Source organism: Cynocephalus volans, chromosome 1 (genome assembly GCF_027409185.1).
Source record: "Cynocephalus volans isolate mCynVol1 chromosome 1, mCynVol1.pri, whole genome shotgun sequence".
Lineage (NCBI taxonomy): Eukaryota > Metazoa > Chordata > Mammalia > Dermoptera > Cynocephalidae > Cynocephalus > Cynocephalus volans.
This window is the reverse complement of record NC_084460.1, coordinates 118,533,059-118,556,847: the sequence shown is the minus strand read 5'-3', so window position 1 is coordinate 118,556,847 and position 23,789 is coordinate 118,533,059. Positions and strand designations below refer to the sequence as shown.

General features: G+C 33.9%; 1 protein-coding gene across 8 annotated transcripts in view; it reads right to left on the bottom strand.

Annotated features, from left to right (window-relative positions):
• The window catches only part of DLG1 (discs large MAGUK scaffold protein 1), a 249,074-nt gene that overhangs the window by 141,393 nt on the left and 83,892 nt on the right, over window positions 1–23,789 (bottom strand). For all 8 annotated transcript variants that reach the window (XM_063094507.1, XM_063094525.1, XM_063094541.1 and 5 more), the window contains exon 5: window positions 21,732–21,896. In XM_063094507.1, coding sequence (XP_062950577.1) covers window positions 21,732–21,896 — 165 coding nt within the window. The remainder of the gene's footprint in view (window positions 1–21,731; window positions 21,897–23,789) is intronic.

Genomic DNA, 23,789 nt, shown 5'->3' with positions numbered 1-23,789 from the left:
TTTCATGAACTTTTTGAACTACCCTTGTATGTAGCCTTCACATTTGGAAAAAAGTGATTAAAATGATGTGGTTTTTGTTCTTTTTTTCCCCCCCTCCAAAATTCTGCTGTGGTATTAGTATAGCTGAAGCAATCAATTCTGAAGATTGATATGCATCTTGTTTGTTTTTCTCTATCTTCCAAAATACTTTCAAACTGATTTCCTTATAAATTTACAACCCTTGGTTCTACCAAGATTGGTCAGGGTTAAATACAGAAAAATGAGGGTGGGATCTGTTTTAATTTAAATCCCAAATTATAATCTCCAGTTCTTTTTCTCAGGACCAATGAAAAATTTGTAAGGTAATCAACTGGTCCCATTCTGTCATAACCATAACTTCTTCACACTCCAGAAGTGGCTGAGTCAATAGTCGAGTTTAGATCTCACAAAAACTGAAAATACTGTTCAGAAATGGAACCAAATTGGTGCTTACTAAAGGAAAAAAAATGAATAGACATGGCACCTGTTAATGGATGAGGAGGAAAAAATCTTTTAAATAAATGTATCCAGGGGCAGAAGTTGTAGTAAGGCTTCTCTTAAAATTGCATTGCTCCCAGATGTAACAGCCAGTTGGTCTGCACTTAACACGAAACAGGTCCAGTGTTTGTTGACTGATTTGCATATGTCTGTAAAATTATTACATCAGTTGGTTTATTGAAAGTTTCTTAAATAAGGTGATGATGCAGGCTACTGTTCTCCACATGGTCTGAACAACTATTTTTACCTTCATCAAAATTCTAAACTTTGATATAAAAATGTAGGACTGAAAATGTTATCTAAATAACAGTGCCAGGAAGTACAAAGAATAACACAGTAAAAGACCTTTAAAGAAACTGATACTAAGTAAATTTTAATAAGAATTTAAGTTCTTCATATGTGTAAGAATATACACATCTCACAATTTTTTTCACAGAGGGTTTTAGATTGCTTCTGAAATATATATGATCTTACAAAATCCTATAATGCAGACTTGCTAATTTTTATGCCACAGTTCTGCATAAAAATGTCTTGGGAAATTTACAGTAGCCAAATCGTATTTGGAAGCTCCAAACTTCCTCTTAGCCATTATCAGATTAAATGAAAATAAACACCTGTATAACATATGTTTATTCATTCAGCAATATTTATCAAGTGCATTCTCCATGCTAGGCTCTAGGGATACAGAAGAAAAAACCAAACATTTACCAAGCACATTCTCAGTGCTAGGCTCTAAGGATACAGAAGAAAAACACACACACCTTGTAGTACGAGCTCTTGTGAAACTTATGGTTTAGCTGCTCATATTAAACAAAATCACTGCCCGATTGACTACTGAATTAGAATGGTGATAAGAGATAAGAAGTACAATTCTCATGAAAACAACACTGCTTGAAAATAAACAAAAAGCAAAAATGTTATTACATAGGCTGAGTTTCCTGTCCTGATTCCATGAGCATGTGAGTCAGTCATTTTTCAGCACTGTTATTAACATTATTTTAAAGGTTAACTTTAAAAAACTGCAGCCTGGGAGGTTTCTTTTTTTTTTACCTACTTGTCCTTGACAGAAGAGCCATCTAATTAATAATGAAGACACTATATAAAAGTTACAAAGATGAGTAAAACATATTTCCTATCTATAAAGAGCTTATCTAACAAATTTCACTTAGTTCTTCAAACTAAGCCAATCTAATCTACATTAAGATAACAATTCTGTATTTTTTTAATAGACTTTATTTTTAGAGAAGTTTTAGGTTCACAGCAAAACTGAATTGAAAATACAGCAAGTTTCCGTATACATTCTATCCACCAGCCCACCCACTATCAACATCTCCGCACCTGAGTGGAACATTTGTTTGATGAACTTACATTGACACATTATTAACACCTGGAGTCCATACTTTACATTAGGGTTCACTCTTGGTATTGGACATTCTATAGGTTTTGACAAGTATATGATGACATGTATCCACCACTATAGTATTATACAGAATAGTTTCACTGCCCTAATATTCCTCTGTGCTCCACCTATTCACCCTTTTCCTTTAACTCCTGGCAACCACTGACTTTTATTGTCTCAGTTTTGCTTTTCCCAGAATATCACATAGTTGGAAACACAGAGTATACAGCCTTTTCAGATTGGCTTCTTTCACCTAGTTATATGCATTTAGGTTCCTCCATGCCTTTTCATGGCTTGATCACTAATTTACTTTTAGCACGGAATGATATTCCAGTGTCTGAATGTACCAAACTTTATTTATCCATTCACTTACTACAGGACATCTTGGTTGCTTCTAGGTTTTGGCAATTATGAACAAAGTTACTATAAACATCTATGTGCAGATTTTTATGTGGACTTAAGTTTTCAATTCATTTGAGTACAATTAATGAATCATATGGTCAATTTTGTATTTTTTAAAAAGCTTATATAGCCATTATAAACAATTACTTTTTGTTTAATCTTCATCTCTATGCTTTTCTCAAGTATCGTATTGTACAAATGACTGGTTCTTAAACATTGTTTAAACATATTCTTGAGTAAATACATGTAGGTGCCCTGCAAAAATTTCCAGAGAAATGGAGATTATATATATATTCCTCAATATTCTTTGAGTGAAAATTGTAACAATTAATTTCTAAATCTGAATCTTACGAAGTTAGCAGCCTTTTGAGTGAGAAATTAAGAAACAAATGTCTCTGCCAAGGGTCAGTATCTCACAACAAGTACAATATTTTTATCCTAACTTTGATTATTCAGTTAATACCAAAGGAGACTATTTCTACCCAGCCTCCTGGAAACTACCTCATTTTCAATCAAAGTCAGCAGTTCCAAAGTAATTTAAGAAGACTGTTTAACAATCCTATATATGTTCTAGTTTAATACAAAGGTACTACACGACTGAATATAAGCAATTCCATTCCTTAGAGATGAAGAAAAATATATACATTTTATCTATCACTTCAAAATACAACTATCACTAGGCATAAGTCCACATGTACGAATGAACAGGTAACAAGTTAAGGTTAATCCAGGAAGGCCCAAGATACAGATGTCTTGGTGCAAATATTTAGACCTGTTGCCTGGTGGGAATAATCAGAAGATCAATGGTTATAAATAGGGTGACTATATGACTCTGTTTGCCCAAGAAGTGTGTGTTTATGCCTGTTGCCCCACTTGATTATTAAAAGTTCCCTCTTTCCAACAAAAATACCCCAGTTTGGTCTATGAGTTATGAGGAAATTAAATGGTTTATCTCCTCTTCTCTCCATGCCTCACCTCCTTGTGTATATTTCTTCCCAGAGGGGCAAATGAGAAAGGAATCATCAGCTAGGTGATCACTGTAACACTAGATAAAGTGTGATACATGCTTCACAGAAGGTCTTAGGGAGAATTAATTAAGACAGATAAACACACCTGCTTTGGCCCTTCTTAGTACAAGCTGGTCTGTCTCTTTCTCTTCACTTGTTCATCAAGTATTTTCTGGTTATCTACTATGAGCCAGACACTGTTAAAGAAACTGGATTATAGCAATAACATAACAGAAAAATCCCATCCATGTGGAGCTGAAAGTCTAGTGGAGTAAACAGATTAAAAACTTATGATAATAAAGAATCAAGTAGTATTAAGCACTATTTAAAAAAAAAAAAGAGCTGATGTTTGCAGTGAATGGGGTGCTACTGTAGAGGAAGGAAGAATGGAAACAGGAGAACAGTTAGATGTCTACTGCTATAGTTAAGGGTACAAACTAATTGAATCAGTAGTTGCAGAAGTGTTGAAAAGTAGCCAGATCATAAATATACTCTGAACATAAATCCAATGGGATTTGCTATTAGATTGGATGTGGGGGGAAACAAGGAATAGATGATGATTCCAAGGATTTTTGTCTTCAGTATCTCAGCGAATGGTACACAAAACGAAGATGAGAGCAATAAAAGTTGAAATTCTCTAATATATTAACTTTCAGATGTTTGGCCCAAGAGAAGATACTAAAAAGGAGACTAGATACACAAGTCTAGGGATTAGCTCTGGGTTAAAGATAGAAATATTAATGGTATTTAAAGGCAAAGGCTGAATGAGATCACCCAAAATGTGTATATAAAGAGAGAGAAGTTCAAGGACTGAGTCTCGAGGCATTCTAACATTTAACCCTACGAAAAAGGAGGAAGATGCTGTAAAGAAACTTGAGGTTGATAAAATATTAGAAGGGCACTGTCCAGGAGGAGTCAAAGGAGAAAGAATACAAAGAAGGGAGCAATCAATTGTTAAAAGATGTTGTGGGGTCAAACAAAACGAAATTAAAAATTGATCATTGGATTTGATAATTTACATTCCACACAAAGAGAGCTTTTTGGTTGGTTGTTTTAAAGAGGTATTACAGCAAGCGTGTATGCTGATGGGAATTATTACAACAGGTATGTATGCTGAGGGGAAAGATAGACGATGTAGTGAAGACAGGAGAAAATTTCAGAAGTCCTTGAATAGTCAGAGACTAAGATCTAGTACAGACATCAAGGGCGAATTTTAGGAACACAGACAGTTCCTTAATTTTAACAGGCTGGCCTCAAGGTCACAGGTTCAGATCCCTGTACCCACCAGCCGCCAAAAAAAAAAAAAAAAACGGCTGGCCAGTTAGCTAAGTTGGTTAGAGTGCAGCCTTATAACCCTTAATTTTAACAGGCTGGAACACAGAGCAAGATTATCACTGAGCATGAGGGCCAGGAAACAGGTATTGGAAGTTTAATGTGCAGTTTGCAAGCTGGTGTGGAGCCAGGCAGAGCTGCAATTACCCAAAGTTGGATCTCACCAATGAAGTGACAGAGGGGCAGGAGAGTTGAGATTATGAAAGGTAATGTTTATAGTCATGAACCATGGAAATTTGAGCAAGGCAAGGAGGAAAATGGCAGCACACAAAAGGGGTGATAGATAATATAAAGGCAGGCTGGAGGAGGTCTTGGAGAGGGTTAAAAAAATCATTACAGTGGGGGTACTAAACGAAGTGAATTGAAAAAAAGAAAGTGCTAGTCAGATAGTTTGAAATGTTCGCAACTAAGATTATTTAAGTGGTACAGTCGATGATAATGAGGTCTTGAATATAACCATTTAAGTAGATCACTCAGATGAAAGAATACTTGAGGTAAGTCAAGGTTTGGATGGATCACACAAGTGTTTAAAATTAAGGACATAAGTAGAATAAAACCCAAAATAGAAAAACTTACACCAACATAAACTAATTCATAAGAAACTCAACTTAATTTAACATTAAAAAAAAAAAAGACATGCTCCCCAAAAACCCACAGTGTAAACTTTTGAGATACAATCAAATGATAAAAATTAGAGACAGTTTGTAAGCTATATGGTTATCACTATTGGGTAAGGATTGAAAGGGCTGAGGAACCGAGGAAATCAGGTGCATGGGGGATTTGTGTAGCATGAGGATAATGTGAAGAACGGAGGGTAAGAAAAGGGAAGTGGAAGAAGAGATGGGCTACTGTGAAGAACTCAAGGTACTTGGTGAGGGAAGAGAGCAGATCCAATAAATAAAATTACCCAAGAGGTGTTAGATTAGGTGCCATATTTTGGAAGACTAGGAGATAAAACACTCCAGGTGACTGAAATAGAAATTAATTAATGAACTCCATAAACAGTAATTGAGGACATGTACTAATAATCTATCCTGGAAGCTGGGTGTCTTGCAGAAGTTTGTAACTGCTTGGTTTTTTTAATCATTCAAAAAACATCAATGATTTCCTACTAAATTCCAGGTATTACAGTAGAACCTGTCACATAATCTTATCTACGAACATGAACATCTCTAGCAGCTAAGCAATATAAATTAATCCATAAAATAAGTAAATTTTCTTTTTATTTATAACAGATATGGGGGAATATTAAATCAGAGTTAATAGTTTTCATACTAATAAAACTTGATTTAATAACAACTCTCCAATCTACTAAAAATATCGTATGGCCTAGTCAAAAGGAATTAAATTCAAAGTTAATTTTTTAATCAAATCTTAGAAAAGAGTATTTTTGACAACAGTGAAATAGGATGCCTCTATTTATCAAACATAGTACAAAAAACTACCACACTACTATAACAGGTATATAGTATATGCTCAATAAATTATGAAATTTCATTAATCTACCTTGTTTATAACAATACACAAATCCCTCTGGTGCTACAAAATATAACTGCCAGCTGTGAGTCAGAGGTGAAATAGAAAAATGTATACTAGCATCAACTACGATCCAAATATGTCTAAAGTTCTTTCTCAATCCCATTAGATTTTATCCTGTAATATAAACTATTCAACTCATCAGTTAGAAAAAACATATAAAATGAAAATAAAATCTTGTTACTCCAGAGCAGGAGAAATAGAAGCTAAAACCTCTAACCTAATGTCCACACTTTCTATAGATCGAATACAAAGATAATGAAAAGTAAGTGTCAGGAAAGACATCTGAAAGAAATAAAAACTAACTCATTTATCAGTATACAAGAATGATGGGGGCAGGGGGAGATAAATTTAAAATGGCTTTGTAGGTTCAATTGCAAACAGAGGTCATGGCTCTATTTTAGTGTAATACAAAAGCAATTTTTTGTTTCAATTCCTAAGTAACTATAATATAATTCTGTGGTTTCAATAGTTTTTTATATATGAACTATTCTTCCTGTCTTTTCATTTGTAATTTGTATCTTAATAAGATGAATACAGACATATCAATGGTAGTGTGTATATGTGTCTGTGTATAGTGTGTGTATTTATATAAACCATATATACACATATAAAATTTTTAAGATATCTTTCTTGCTGACAATGGAAATATCATTTAATATTAATCTACAATAAATAACAATGTCAACCTTTAGTCTTTGTATTCTTTTTTGATATATGTAATTATAGTCAAAATCAAGTTTGTTAAATTCTTGGGGCAGTGTTTCACTTAAGAGTTAAACAATCATTGCGCCTCATTGCCCCTCGAGAAGTTTTGACTGTAAGTAACCTCCATGCCTACATAAAATGACTCCCTACCCCAGTAATTCTATTTCTCTCAAACATGTAAGGAAAATAAGAATTTCTTACTTAAGAAAGCTGATGTTATTTTAAAATCAAAACTATTAAAAGACAATTCTAGTAACAGAATACAATAAAGAAGCTGCTGACAGTTACATTTTATATCTATTGTGCTGTTTACAATTACTTTAAAAAAAGAGATAACTTTAAGGGATTTTATTTTTAAAAGGTCCTAAGAAATGTATATGTATGTATATATATATTGTTAATTTAAATATTATTGATGTTCAAAGACAAAAACATTCTCAACTTGTTTTTAAATTAGACTTTCTCATCCTTTTATTTTTACTAAAGTTGAATAAATATCTATTAAAAATATATTTAAAAATACAAATATTCCCCCCAAACCACTCTTATACCAAACAATAGTTATTTCAATCATTAATTTTATATTTTCCTCTATATTCAATACTCATTTCCTCATAAAAAAGTGGTTTTATGTTATTTATTTTTTTTAATTTGGGAGACTTTTAGTGTTTGCTCATTTCTCTAAACTGTGATTTGAATATGTGAAAAATATTCCCTTGACTGTGTAATTGCACAAGTTTGCTGATTTCAAATTAATCCTGGATAATATATTTAAAGAAATGGAAGGATTCATTAAATCCCTTACATAAACCATAATTTAATATAACTTTAAGATATAAGTATATATAGCCAACTGTATTAAATTTAATCTATTCTTAAAATGCCAGAAAATGAAAATATTTCAAATTATCTTGTTTCTTTATTCTAACAATCTTTACCTAAGGTTATCTAATAACATACAAAAACTAAACAAACAAGCATTTTCTTTGAACAAACATCATACTCTGTAGCATCTAACAGTCTAAAAAAAAAGAGAGGAGCATTATTAATTTACGTATGAATGGTTTTATATTTTTGGAGAAGTCATTTAATAGAATCTGAGGCTGTTTTGTTTGGCATTACATAAGAGCATAAGGGAAAATATTTTTTGTTTGCCCTTTTGTGCTAAAGACCTGCATGATGAACTAACTGAAAACATACATTTCTGTGCATCCAGGGTTTCAGTGCATAAGATTATTTTTTAATAACAGGAAATCTGTACTAAGACATTTTTGCAAGCAAATGTGAACAGAAATATATTGAAAGTAATTTCAACAAGTGGTATTTTACCTGGGTGGAGCTGGTGGCTACCGAGATGCAGTCAATAAAGCTGTGTCTTCGAGTGAAAAATGCAACTATCTGCTGCCAGCGTGAAGGTTCTGGCTCAGCTTGCAGTTCATCTGATGAGCCCTTTTTTGCCCAGTGTTTCTGCTTTGGGCCTACTGAGCCATGGCTAGAGCTAGTATTGCCTCCTCGACTGGCGCGAGAGTACAGAAGTGTGTTGTTTCCGAAAATGTAATTCATCTCTGCAGCCCTGCAGGTGGTTGCCAAGCAGTCTTACTTCTCTACTAGCTGCTGAGTCGTGAATGATCGGTACAAACTGCAGCTAGAATTACAGCAGCATCACTTGTAGATCAGGGAAAATAAAAACCTGGAGAAATGATGCTCATTTTCTCTGTAATTTCTTCCTATGAAAGAGCTTGTATCTTCCCTCTGCTCTGTACCTGTTAGCTGTATGATGGCTGAGTTTATTCTTGCAGACAAAAGAGACGACATAAGGTGGATTTCTTTCTCATGATTATTTTTTCACCAGCATCTTCAGGAACCAAAAGCTGTTCTTTTGTTAGCTGATAACTAGATGGAATGAAATCCAGGAAGTGAGTCGATTAGCAGGTAAAGAAGGATGTTATAAACACTGGACTACCAAGACCCTTTGGGGCTGCCTGATTTAATTCACTGGGTGGAGAAACCCTGGATCACCAAGTTTCAATCACAGTGTACTAAAATCCAATGGCATCTTCAGTGCTTACATAAATTATAAATATGAACTGAATTTAAAAATACAAGACGATTCTTTCTGCCAACAGTTCCGATTGTTAAAAAAAATTTCACTAAAAGTACCTTTGTCATTCACATTCGAATTTCTACATCAGTAAAGATTTTACATTATTTAGTGCTGGTTCTAAGTAATTTAAGGGTACTTTGTACATTAAACTCTTAAGGATGTAATGACAGAGGAAATCCATCTGTAATGTAGCACAATGATTTCACATAAAATATTGTTTTTTAGTGCTTTGATAATTGAATCTGGGGACAGAAACTAATTAGCAAAATAAATATTTGGCTTCTGGAACTTTTATGATAAAAAAGAATTGTTAAGAAATTATCAGCATCATCCCTCTAATATAAACATTAAGATTACAAGGTTATAAATTTGAGGTAAAAAAGAAAAACAATTAATGTTGGAAAATTTTTTGTTTTATAACAGTGAAATTTGTTTTATCTAACACTACACATAAATAACATTCTAGTTCACAAAATAATATTGTTTGATTGTTAGATAGACATTTTATAACATCTAATATCTATGACTGTGTTTCTCAACATAGTAGTTAACCTCAGAATTGCCTGTAGTGCTAGTTAACATGGACTGGCATCCTCATCAAAATTTTTAGGGGTATGGGGACCTGAAAATTTTTATTTTTAAAAAGCTCTCTAAGTGACTTAAGCACCTTCAAGTTTGAGAACCACACACTCCTAAGTCTGTCCTCCTAACACTATGCTATATTAGTATACATTACAATATATGGTCACTTTAAAATAGTATCTGAACAAAACTGCTGCTTGATAATTTACTAATGGTTGAATAATTCAATTTTTAAGTTGATACGTACACATGATAATTCATAACTTTAGCCATGGATTTTTTTTTTTTTTTTCAGATATGGACTGACAATATCTTGCTTATCTATGTGTTTACCAGCACTTACTAGATGCAGCCTACTGGAAAGCAGCATCAGTAAACTACAACCTGAGGTCTATTGCAAATCCTGGCTCAGCAAGAAAAGGTGCTAATGCTGTTTCTATGATTTCTTCCCAAAGATACAGATATATGCCCAACAAATACTGAGAGCCATGTGGGACTCTTGGGGTGAAGATGGTATGTGAGATTAGAACAGAAAGTCTGGTGCTTCTTCCCAAGGACTGTGTAGTCAGTAGCTGGCAATCTGTGGCCTAGATAGATTGGTCGTGTCTAACTGGGGGTAAGGGGATATAGAAACACAAAAAGGGTAGACAGAGAACTAAGAATCCTCTCTGAAGGAAAAAATGAAACTTCCTGAAAAAAATTAAGATTTTAGTAGGGACCAGGTACTAAAAAAAGAACTGATTAGTGTGGTTTATACAAGTGCTGTAGTAGTTGGTTCGGCCCCAAATTATATGCCTTCTTCCATGTCTGATAAAAACCCAGGGAAAGGAACCCCCCCCCCCCCGAATTGATATAGGCTCTGTTATTATGGACTAGTATGGATGAGAATACTGAATATAAATGTTGAATTCAAATCTACTCAAGTTGGGAACAGTACCAGTACAGACAGAATAGTAAGCCCCCGATATACATAGATTTATCTTAAAAAGCCAAAGAGCTTACGGGAGCTTGTGTACGATCTAAAGTTGACACATCACTCTATCATATACTTCCCCTGAGTACAGGAAGAAATACTTCTCAATGCATGAATTTTCTATTCAAATACACTCAGATCAAGAATACAACTTCAAGTTTTAAGAAAGACTTCTTTACAAAATGTCCAGCATCTACTGGCCAGTAGACAGATCATGCATACAAAACCATGTATGTACCTAAATCACAATTAGTTTGACATGATTTGATTGGGAAACAGAAGGCAATGAACTGTTCTGAGCTTTAGAATAGCTTCACATTACGTAGGACAGCTGAAAGATAAACTCCACTAAAACAAAATTTAAGTTCATTATGGAAAAACCTGAAAAGCCTATTTAAAATAATAAATTAAAAAATATGCAACCTAAGCCACCAAAAAACCACTATTAACATTTTAATATAATAGACAAAGAATTACCATTCTTTTTTATGTACAGTTTTAATTTTTCTTTTACATAGAGCGATGATACAATTCATAGTAGCATTCTGGCCTAAACAATGGAAGAAAGCTTAATTTAGTAAACTAAGTACATACATTCAATGAATTATTATGATTATGGAAAATTTATGACTGTGAGAAATATTTATTTTATAACATTAAATGTAAGCAAAGATTTTCAAAATTTATACAGGATAGGCCCTCAATTATTTGTACACATTTCCAAAATCACAAACCCAGAAGTCTTCAGGTATAGTAACCAAGGCAAGTATTAAATAATCTTAGTGAAACATTTAAAAGCTTGAAGGACGAGAGGAAAAACAATATGGAAACACTAAAATACTAAAAAAAAAATTTACCATAACTCTACAAAGCTAATGCACTGTAAATGCAACATAATAGGTATTTTTCTTATACTTTTACCTTTATAATCTGGGCTATTAAATTTCAAAACATGAGTGCACAAAGATTAAGACAAGACTGAACTGAGAAGATTGATAACATAGATTTATCATTGATGTATAAAAACTTTGATCATATACATACAAATCCCTCTGTATGAGCACCATCTAGTGGTCAAATTGTATGGAAACTACATGCTCACCTTAGTACACTACACCAGGAACATCCAAAAAAGATAAAAAGATAAAATTCAACAATATTTTAATATGCTCCAGAGATGTGAAAACAAAGTTGATTTCAAAAGTACTCATTATATGCTCAAAACGGAAAAGATTCAATTTCTGTAGCACTCAGTTCAAAACGCTTATATTTACTTATGTCTATTCTTCTGCCACCCCCATTTCTTACAATTTTTGAAAAACTACCAAGAGCTGCTGGTGATTTCATTCTATAGTATTCTAAGTACTACTAATGAAATGTGTCCAGGCTAAGAAATGTGTTTACTTTAGAGATGAATACCCTGTTTTCTCTTTGATTTCAAGTCCCCCTTAACAATGTTTACCTTGTACATACTAGTTTGAACATAATTTCCTTGCCATTGAAGATGAAAACAAAATATGAATTCACTTTTACCCTCAATGGTCACTAAAACCTTCCAATACCTAATAATGTACCTATTGTCCTCCTTGTTGCTTCATTTATATTTGAATCTATTTTGAAAATGACTGAGGTTTTGTTTATTTGTTTTACTGTTCTGACCACTTTTCCTAATTCCCACCTGCTATGGGTTGAATGTGTCCCCCAAAAGTTCATGTGTTAGAAACTTGATCCCCATTGTAAAGTGTTAAGAGGGTGGGAAATCCAACAAATACAGAAAATTGGCACAGGAAGTGGGATGTTGTTCATAACAAATACCTGAAAATGTGGAAGTGGCTTTGAAACTGGGTAATGGGAAAAGGCTTGTAGAATTTGGAGGAGCATGCTAGAAAAAGCCTAGATTGCTGTAAATGTTATATTAAAGGTGATTCTGGTGACAGATTAGGAAAGTTGGGAACTTCTTAGAGACTAGTTAAATGGTGGTGGCCAGAGTGCTGATAGAAATATGAACTGTAAAGACTATTCTGAGGAAGTCTCAGATGTAAATGAGAAGGTGTTTATTGGAAACTGGAGCAAAGGCCACAGATGTGAACTGGCAAATACTTGGATGGGTTGTATCCATGCCGCAGGGCTTTATGGAATGTAAAACTTGAGAGTGACTAACCAGAGTATTTGGCTGAAGAAATTTCTAAGCAGCAAAGTATTCAAGTAGCTAACTGCATGGTGATTTCTAACAACTTATGCTGAATTACAGCAGCAAAGGCATGACATAAAGCTGGAATTTATAATTAAAAGAGAAGCAACAGGTAAAAACTGGAAAACTCAGCCTGGCCAGGTAAACAGTGAAAAGGTGTGTTCCAGCAAGGAAACCAAGGGTATAACCCAGTGACCATGTGCTAAGGAGATTACCACGAGAGGAGAGTTCATCAAGATAACAGAAGAAAGACCCCAAAGATTTCAGAGATCCTCAAGGCTGCCCCTCCCATTACAGGCCCAGAGATGTAGGAAGACAGAATAGTTTAGGGGAACAGGCCCAGGCCTCATTTCACTTGCTGCCCAAGGCCACCTCGGGATGATGCTCCCCATATCCCGGCTGCTCCAGCTGCTCCAGGCATGGGTAAATTGGCCCCAGGTGCTGAACCTGCTGCTTTGGAAGCAGGAAACCTTGGTAGTGTCCATATAGTGTTAAGTACGCAGGCTAGCAAAATGCAAGAGCTGTGGACACATGGCAGCCTCTGCCCAGATTTCAAGTGATATATGAAAAAGCCTGGTGGCCCAGGAAGAGATGTGTCACAGGGATGTAGTCACTGCAGACAGCATTCACTAGAGCAATGCCAACCAGAAATGTGGGGTGGGAGCTGCAGCAGAGAATCCCCACCAGGGTCATGCCTAGTGGAGCTGTGGGAGCGGGAGCAAACAACCGTAGAGTTACTGGCATTCAACACCAGCCTCGGAGAGGTGAAGCATGGACTGAGCCCAGGAAAGCCATAAGGGTGGGACTGCTCAAGGACTTTGGGGCCCAACCCCCACATCAGTGTGCAGAGGATGCCAGACAGGGAGTCAAGGGAGTTTATTCTCCAGCTTTAACATTTAATTTCTGCACTGCTGGGTTTCAGACTTGCTTAGGACCTGTTACTCCTTTTTGGGGGCTTATTTCTCCCTTTTCAATGGGAATATGTATGCTGTCCCACCATTGTATCCTGGAAGTACATAATTTGTTTTGATTTCACAGATGAGACTTTGGACTTTTGGTGCTGGGACAAGTTAAAATTTGGGGGGTTTTGGGGATAAATGAATGTATTTACGTGTGAGAAGAACATGAATTTTAGGGGACAGGGGTGGAATGCTATGGATTGAATGTGTCCCCCAAAAGTTCATATATTGGAAACCTGATCCCCTTTGTAACAATGTTAAGAGGGTGGGAAATCTATTTATGGTATCTGAAAAGTGGAGCCTTTAAGAGGTGACTGGATTGTGAGGACCATGCCCTCATGAATGGATCAATCCACTCATGGAATAATCGATTAATGGTTTAATGGGTTATCATGGGCACAGACTGGTGGTTTTATAAGGAGAGCACATGAAAGTGGTCTTGCCATTCTTGCTACGTGATACCCTGTGTTTCCACGGGATTCTGTACACAGCCCCCACCAAGAAGAAGGCCCTCACCAGATGCTCCCCCTGGACCTTGGACTTCCCAGCCTCTAAAACTATAAGACATCAACCTCTTTATACATTATCCAGTTTCAAGTATTGTTATAAGCAACAGAAAATGGACTGATGCATCAGCTTCATCTTGACATTATTCTTATTTAGTCCTAAAATTTACACACAGTCCTTTTCTTCCTCATTAGGATTTTTTTTACCATTATATACCAATTTCTTTCTTGAGACTATTCCCAATACTGGCAAGAAAGTTTCCCTTTGAGAGTCTTAAATCATAAAATCATAATTACCTTTATGCTAAGCCCTGAATAAAGTAACTTTTAATCACTATCTTATTTCATTCATTATTTCAGTAATGAGAACCGCCACCATCATCACCAAGAGAACCTAACAGATTATTTCACAGCACATTTCATGGTAGCAAATTCTTCATAGGGCCACTCATCAACTCAAGATACAGGTCTTTTATACCTTGCCCTCATTTCCTAACAAGCACTCTAAATATTCAGCTACAATATCATGAACTTTCCTGCATTTCTACAGTTTCCGCTGATTATCATCCTTCCACTATATTTATTTACCACAGTAACTGCCTCTTCCTCTAACTTGGCATCTTACACACATCCTTCAAAAACTTGTTCAAATGTCAACTTTTCAGTTTTGGGTTTTTTCAGAAAATCCCAAGAATTTAATTTCTTCCTCTATTTTTTCATATTGTATCATACTGTGTTATAACTATTTTTCCATAAAAAATACTAATCACTTAAGTCTAACAAAGTTAACAGATGTTAACAAAGTTAACATTTATTAAACATCTGTTATATTAAACATATAACAGATGTTTAATAAATGTTTGCTAAATGCATGTATTACTTGACAAGAAAACCCATTAATATTCCAGCAGTTGATTTTTAAAGCAAATATCTATTAATTTATTTTACCATTAGCTTTTATTAGAACTGTGAAGACTAAAGCAGTGCCTAATTTATGTCTTCTCAGCAAACCACTACTATTCAGACACTTTTTCAAATTACAAAAATAATAATTCATATACTGAATTCTACATATAGCCATAACAGCTGCTTACTTTGCTCCAAACTACAATACTACAAAAGTGGAAAAGCTCCCTATATTAGTTTTTGTTTTTTTTAAGAGGCTGCTAATCTAATAACTGACATTATATTTTAAATAAAATATACTTCATTGTTGATATAACATTTGTTCTGATTTTTAAAAATTAAAGTTTAAAAAACATTAAAATTCGCCTCCTTATGTCAAAATAAGTTTTTTTTTTTTTTTTTCCAATTTGGCTTTACTAACAGAAAGTTAAGGAATCCTAACCATTTTTGCTATTATCCCTACCCAATCTTAGTCTATTATACCCCTCAAATAATTTTGTGAGGTGCCTGCCACAGTAACCTATGCATGAGGTACAGGACGCAGGATGCGATTCCCCAAACAGGACAGACTGCCTTAATAATTCTTAAGTTATAACTGTATCAGAATTCAGTCCATCAAAAAATATCAAGAACTTAAAAAATATTCATATGTTTCTGGCCAGTTAGCTCAGGTGGTTAGAGCGTAGCCTTATAACCCCAAGGTTATGGGTTCAGATCTCCATACTGGCCAGCCGCAAGATAAAAAACAGCAACAACAAAAAATCATGTACTTTCAACTCAGTAATTTGATTTCTGGAAATCCATCTAAAGGAAATAAACCCAAACACTTTTCACGCTCAAAGATTATTCATTGCAGCTTTCTTTGCAAAACCTAATAATAAAAATGGAAATAAAAAATATCAAAGACCAGACAAGTTCATCAAATTAAGGTCCAAATATACTATGTAACATTATGTATAAAGTTTTAAATTTTTAAAATTTAAATGAATAATTTTTTAAATTTAAAACTTTATATATAATATAACATGGGAAATATACATACAAGAAAATGCATATAACAAGTTAATAATAAGAAAAAACTAGTATTAAAAAAGTAAGATGTAAATTGTGATTTAGAAACAGATGAAAGAGAATTTGGGTAATTTTTTCTACTGCAAATGCAAATCCTTATCAGTTCAACTACCACATGTAAATCAGACAGCTGGCAAGCCAAAGAAGTTGAAGGGAGCAGAGGGGAGCATTAAGTTGTACTTAATAACACCCAGAGGCTTATTTATAACTGTTTCAGAGATTGATGCTGTTAATACCTAACAAAAGAAAATAAATTGAAAAAGAGCAAGAGAATGGTCTACAAACAAAGGTTTTTAGTTCCTTCTCAACGAGAACAGTTGAATTATTACTATAGCACACTAAGATGCTATAATGCTGGTACTTTCTTGATCTCATCAAAATGTGTCAATAAAGATTTACATACAACTACACAAGATTGCCTCTCAACTAAGGCAATGATAAAATGCTAGCAACTGTTAACATGTATATCAATTTCAAAAAAAGATGTTTTTATAACTGATGATAAACGATACTTTAATTTTAATTAAAATTAAATAAGCCTTTAAAAAGCTCCTTTACTCCTTTAAATAAGCCTCTATCAAATGTGTCTTTATAAAGCTGTGAGGAACATAACCCTTTATCATGTAATAATTAACAAAAGCAACTGTATGCAAAGGAAAAGAGCATTTTAAAGCAGATACCTAAAGAAGCAGGTAGAATTGACTTTTCAACCTCTTATGGTAAAGAAATTAGGGAACATGAATCACATTAAGGAAGCAAGTGAGAATTTTAAGAAAGTAATAATGCTTTCTCTCTCAATATGGAAATACATAAATCTCACTCCAGACTGAGGGTTAAACAGAGAAATGATGTCAGAAGTTTACTTTAAAATACCTCAGCACAGATAAAGAGGTAGTGGTAGTGCTGTGCTTCTAAACTGTGGCTGTAGATTAGAAACTCATGGAGAGTTTGCAAGTCTCAATGGCTAGTCTATACTCCAGACCAATTAAATCAGATTCTCTGACTTAGGGTTAAACAGAGAAATGATGTCAGAAGTTTACTTTAAAATACCTCAGCACAGATAAAGGGGTAGTAGTAGTAGTGCTATGATTCTAAACTGTAGCTGTAGATTAGAAACTCATGGAGAGTTTCCAAGTCTCAATGGCTAGTCTATACTTCAGACCAATTAAACCAGATTCTCTGACTTCAATAATTTTTTTTTTTTTTTTTAAAGATGACCAGTAAGGGGATCTTAACCCTTGACTTGGTGTTGTCAGCACCACGCTCAGCCAGTGAGCAACCGGCCATCCCTATATGGGATCCGAACCCGTGGCCTTGGTGTTATCAGCACCACACTCTCCCGAGTGAGCCACGGGCCGGCCCAAGACTTCAATAATTTTTAAAGCTCCTTCAGTGAGTCCCATGTCTAGCCACGGTTGAGAACCATTACTCTACGGGCAGTCAATTATCCTAATTAAGAATTCATATCCCAAGACTGTAGTGGATTGAATTATGTCCCCCCAAAATTCATTGAAGCTTGAATTGTCTCCCAAGTTTCATGTATTAGAAACCTGGCCCCCACTGTGACTGTTAAGAGGGTGAGAAATCCTATTATGGTAATAGAAAGGTGGAGCCTTAAAGAGGTGATTGGATTGTAGGACCATGCAGTAGTGAATGGATTAAAAACGGTGGTCAGGGGCGTGGTTTTGAGGGCTCTAAAAGAAGAGGAGAGTCTGTCTTTCTCTCTCTCTCTCTGCTCCCACCATCTTGCAATGTGAGACCCCTGGGTAACTGTTACCACCACCAGATGGACTTTGTACTTCCCAGCCTCAGAAACTGTACGCAATAAATTTTGTTTTCTTTATAAATCACCCAGTTGCAGGTATTTTGTTATCAGCAACAAAAATGGACTTATACAAAGACTGATCACCTAGCATTTAATTAGAAAGAACATATTCGGAAATGGCTTCTATAAGATTTTCATTATATTAATATTTGATCAACATCAAAGGTTTTCCCAATTATCATAATGGTTAAAGTGGAGTTTTACTGATAAAATTAGTAGCTTATTAAATAGCAAAGTGGGATTTCATTGGTGAAATTCACAGTAGTCCAGTTACATAAATTGGATAAATTAATTTACAGACACATTCCACCCTGGCATAATGGAAAGAGAAGACTCTAAAGAGGCCTATACCCTTAGGGATGGCACCTTAGGTTTAATTCCTAATAAGTCCAGAGATTCTGAGTATACAAAATCTTGTCTCTGGAATACTGTTTTATCTGCCTAGGGTAAACATTTTATACAAGAACAAGAAACTGGGGCTTCATCAGATTTAGAGAACAGGCTATACAAAATATTTTATGCATATTGGCTCATTGCCTATTTAACAAAGTTAACTACCAAAACATCTACCAACAGAGGAAGAGTTGCCCATGCTCACATTTTGGCTTTAGTTAATTTGTAATAATCAGAATGACCAAAAAATTCAAAACATCAGAAACAAATTATAGATACCCTGGAAGGGTTTGGTACTAATGTAAGAAATAAATTTGATTACTTCAGTCAAGGGAAAACAGGCATAGGCTGACAAGAATAGCATATATAGCAAGAGGCAGTGCTTGGACTACCAGTATTCTAAGGTTCTTATATTGTCCAGAATAAGGGTAAAAGATATTTATTGACTTTAGACTTTTTATGATATATGTAACCTTAAATATGCACATTATTCAGATCCTTGTATTCGCCAGGCACCAAAAAAAAAAGGATATTAAAATTTCTAAAATAATCACTAAAGGAAGAGGAGCAGAATTAATAACTTCCAAGGTAATAAAAAGGGAAAATGAGATAAGAAAATATAATCCAAAAGAAGATAAGAAAGAAATAAGGTCTCTGATGTTTAAAAACTAAGAAACACACTTCTAAATAACGCATGGGGCAAAGAAAAAATTCACAGTGGAAATAAAAGAAAATGTTAGAATAATAAAACATTACATATTAAATTTTGTGGGATACAACTATAGAGGTATTTAAAGGAAAATTTATAAACTCAAATACTATTAGAAAAGAAGGCTGATAATCAGGCAACTGACATGAGAAACCAGAAAAAACAGAATAAACTCAAAACAGAAGATGAAAAATAATAAAGTTAAGAGGAGAAAAGAGGAAAAGACAGAAGGAGAACTGTCCCTGCCACTAACAGCCAGCTGATTTTTACTTTGGATAGCTCTCATTTAGTATCAAGGGAGGATCAGATTGCTCCTACCAAACACAATCTTTAATCAATATGTAGGCTATCGTACCTATATATTTATATTTACATACATATATATATGTGTGGGTATGTATGTACATAAACATATGTGTATACAATATATGTGTGTGTGCATAAGGAGAACAGGGAGGTGTAGCATACAAGAGAAGACTTTTTTAAAAAAGATGGTTCTTTGAAAAGACTATCTTTGAAATTGACTGTCCTTTGGCTAGAATGATGAAGAAAAAAAAAGAAGGCACAAATATGCAGTATCAGGAATGAAAAAGAGGCCATGCTTACATATGCTGTAGACATTAAAAGATAACAACAGAGTATTATGAATAGTAACTTGAAAAAATATACAAAATGGAAAAATTCCTAGAAAAAAATAACCTAGCAAAATTAGTTGTAGAAAATCTAAATGGGACTGTGTGGAGTTCACTAACATTTATAAAGCAAATGTATTTCACGGGGCCTAATTTCCAAAGCCCTGTAGTTTCAGGGATAATCTAACTTTTTAAAATTACATATAGAAACGTTAAGCTTGCAAAAGACAGGAAACTTTATCCAGGCTAAAGTCTCTGTTGTAGATAAAGAATTGTAACACAGTAAAACTGCTGGCTCAAGGACAGACGTCTTTGGAGCAGGTTAACCTAAAGTTACTTTATTGTTATGTAAACATACTGAGGAAACTGCTGTAGAAGAAGATAGTATTTGCTAAGAGCAAGCTTTTGTTGGTGGATTAACTTAACCTTTTGCAAACTGCATTATGGAATGTCACTTTGTTATTTCACTTATGTTACCAGCCACTATTGTTAAACTATACTTAGGCATAATTCCACCTATGTTCCTTTTCTGTAACTTTCTGGCCTGGAGAATAAATACTGAGACGGAACCCCAGTCTGGTGTTAATTTCCCAAGGAGGAATGCCTCTCTCTTGAGGGTTCTGGGAAGTTAACCCCTTTGGGGTATCTCACTAGCTCAGAAGAAATGGGCTTTGAGTAATCCTTTGCATCTCCATCACCTAGGGGAGGAGAGGTGACAAATCTGTGTGAGGACAAAGAAAGTGCAACAGTACTATAACGAGTAAAAATTTTAAACAGTAGTATGAAATCACCCCTAAAAGAGAATTACAAAGCCCAAGAAAGTTTTACTAGTAAGAAATGATCCTTATCTACAATACAAGTACATATAATCAATAAAGGATGAGTATTCAGAATATGTGAAGAACCCCTACAAATAAGTAAAAAAGGGTGACTCAATGCAAATAGGAGCAAAAACCTTAAATGGGTGGTGACAGAATAGGAAACTTTAATGACCAATAAATATATACCACCTCATTAATAAACAGGGAGGGGCGGTTAGGGAGAGATTGGTAAAAGGCCACAAAAAATGTTTACATTGTATGATAAAAAATAAACAGGGAAATTCACATTAAAATCACAACGACAGTACATCAAGTATATGTAAAAAAGAATCACAATGAGATACCATTTCAAAACTAAAACAATGGCAAAAATAAGTATACCAAGTATTGATGGAATATGGATCAATTAAAAACTGTTATATACTGCTGCTGAAAAAAGGAAATTTTACAACTACTTAACAATCTGGCATTATCCACAAAGGCATGTATATATAACCTGTGTTTCTAGCAGCACTTTTTATACTAGTAATAACCTGAAGATAACTCAGAATCCATCAAAAGTAAGATAAATGAAATAGAAAATTGTAGAGCAATGAAATTAAATAATGAATCTTTGGAATATAATGTTGAGCAAAAAATGCAAGTTGAAGATTATATACAGTATGATTCCATTTATACAAAGTTCAAAATATGCAAAATAAAGAATATATTGATTAGAGATATAAATATGTGGTATAGCATTATATCAACGGGTGAATACCAAATTCAGAACTGTGGTTACTTTTGAGGAGAGAGATGATAGGATAAGGAAAAGTCACATACTGAACTTCAAAGATAATGTTAGTGTTTTTTTTCTGTATTTACTAATATTTAAAATGTGTTTAAAAATATTTTAGTGTTTGATATTTAAAATATAATAGTTATTTATTTCATGGGAATTTTAAAACTTTTAGACTTTTTATATTCATTTATAAAATATATTTTAAAAAAATATTTTTAATACTAACACATACCATGAAATTCCCCATAACTACAAAACTAAAATCAATCAAGGGAGAAAAAAAACCTACATGAAATTATAGTTCTTCCTGAGAATGACCAACACTTATAACAAAAGTAATATATAATTCATAGCAATAACATAAAGTTATTATCCTACCTTTATTGGTGAAATATGAGAATGAGCAACAAATCCATGGACATTCTCAATCTCTGACAGGTTCTTCTCTGAGACATGAACCAATTCTGGACCTATCACCTCATTGGTGATTTGTGGGGAAATGTGCTCTTGGAGAGGTGTATCTTCATCTTGATACCGGTATTTCTGTAAAGTAAAGAAAACTATTAAATATGAAGAAGCTCTGAAAAGCAAAGTGAGTTTAATTAAAATCAAGATTTTCATAACTAGTCAAATACTCAAGAATACGAAAAGTTTATTTTTTGGTTTAATACATCAAATTTGAGAGAACTAGAACTCCATTGGTCAACTGATTTTCAACATGTGTAACAAGACAATTCAATGTGGAAAGAACAGTCTTTTCAATAAATGACGTTGGGACAACTGGATGCAAAAGAATGAAATTACATCCCTTCCTTACTTATGCCATGTACAAAAATTAACTCAAAGTAGAAGGACCTAAATATAAGAGCTGAAGCTATACAACTCTTGGAAGAAAACATAAGGGCAAATCTTTGTAACCTTAGATAGGCAATGGTTTCTTAGACATGACATTTAAATCATCATCAACCCAAGAAAAAAAACAGGTAAATAGTACTTTGTCAAAATGAAAAACTTTTATTCATCAAAAGCCACTATCAAGAAAGCAAAAAGACAACCCACAGAATGGAAAAAGTATTTACAAATAATATATTTGATAAGGGTCTAGTATTCAGAATACAAAAGGAACTCTTACAACAACAGACTACCCAATTTTAAAATGGGCAAATATTTAAACAGACATTTTCCCAAGGACGCTATACGTGACCAGGAAGCAACTGATGAGAAGTTTAACATCATTAGTCATTAGAGAAATACAAATCAAAACCACAATGAGATACTACTTCACACCCAATAAGATGGCTATAATTTAAGAAAAGACTGACTATAATACGTGTTGATGAGAATGTGGGAAAATAGGAACCCTTATACACTGCTGATGATGTCATAGCCAGACACAAGGCCTCAATAATTAAAAGCTTGACAGCAGCACAAACAAAAATAAACAAATCAACTGATGAGAACACAGAGTCCAACAACAGAACCAAATAAAGATGTGAATTTAGTAACTGTGATAAGAATAATATTTTAAATCAGTAGGAGAACAATCGATTATGGAATGTGTGTTTTTGAAATGGCCATGTAGCCATTATGACACTACAGAGCAGCAGAAGACCAGAAAGAAACTGTCAATAAATAAGCCAGGGACAATTGAGTATCCATTAGAAAAAAATGAAATGTGACTGCTATATTACACCAAAACAAAAATTAATTTCAGGTAGATTAAAGACTTAAATGTGAAAGTCAAAACTACAAAACTTTTAGAAGACAATAGAGGAGTATCTTCATGACTTCTGGCTATACAAGGATATTCAAAACAAGACATGAAATGTGTAAACATAAACAGAAAAGGCTGGTAATTTGACATTAAAATTACTAAGTGATTCTATTCATCAAGATATCATAAAAGGCTGGACAAAAAAGCCACAAGCCATAAAGTGAGAGAATGTATCTCTATCAACTACAACCAACAAAATATCTGTATCCAGACTATATATAAATCTCCTACAAATCAGTAAGGAAAAGAAAACCAAATCAACAGATAAGTGGGCAAAAGAAGTAGTCATACCGCTCATTACCCAGTTACTCAAAAATAAACAAAATCAAACTATTTATTTTTTGTTTACGGTTGTGTTTTTTTAAAAGCAAGAAATACCAAACACAGGATTCAGAACTATGATTAATGAGCAGGGAAGAAATGGGATAGAATCTGAGGAGAGCAAACAGGGAACAATTCTAAGGGAATAGTATACTTTTATTACTTTTAATGTTATGTACTGATTCTTTATACTTACATATATTTCATACATAGTAGTTTGTATTTACTCAATATTCAGTAAAAGCAAATTTTAAATAGCATGACTAAGAAACAGTAACTAAGAATAAATAAATAATAAGTGACTAAGAAATCACACTTCATTAAAACTTTGGCAGACCACT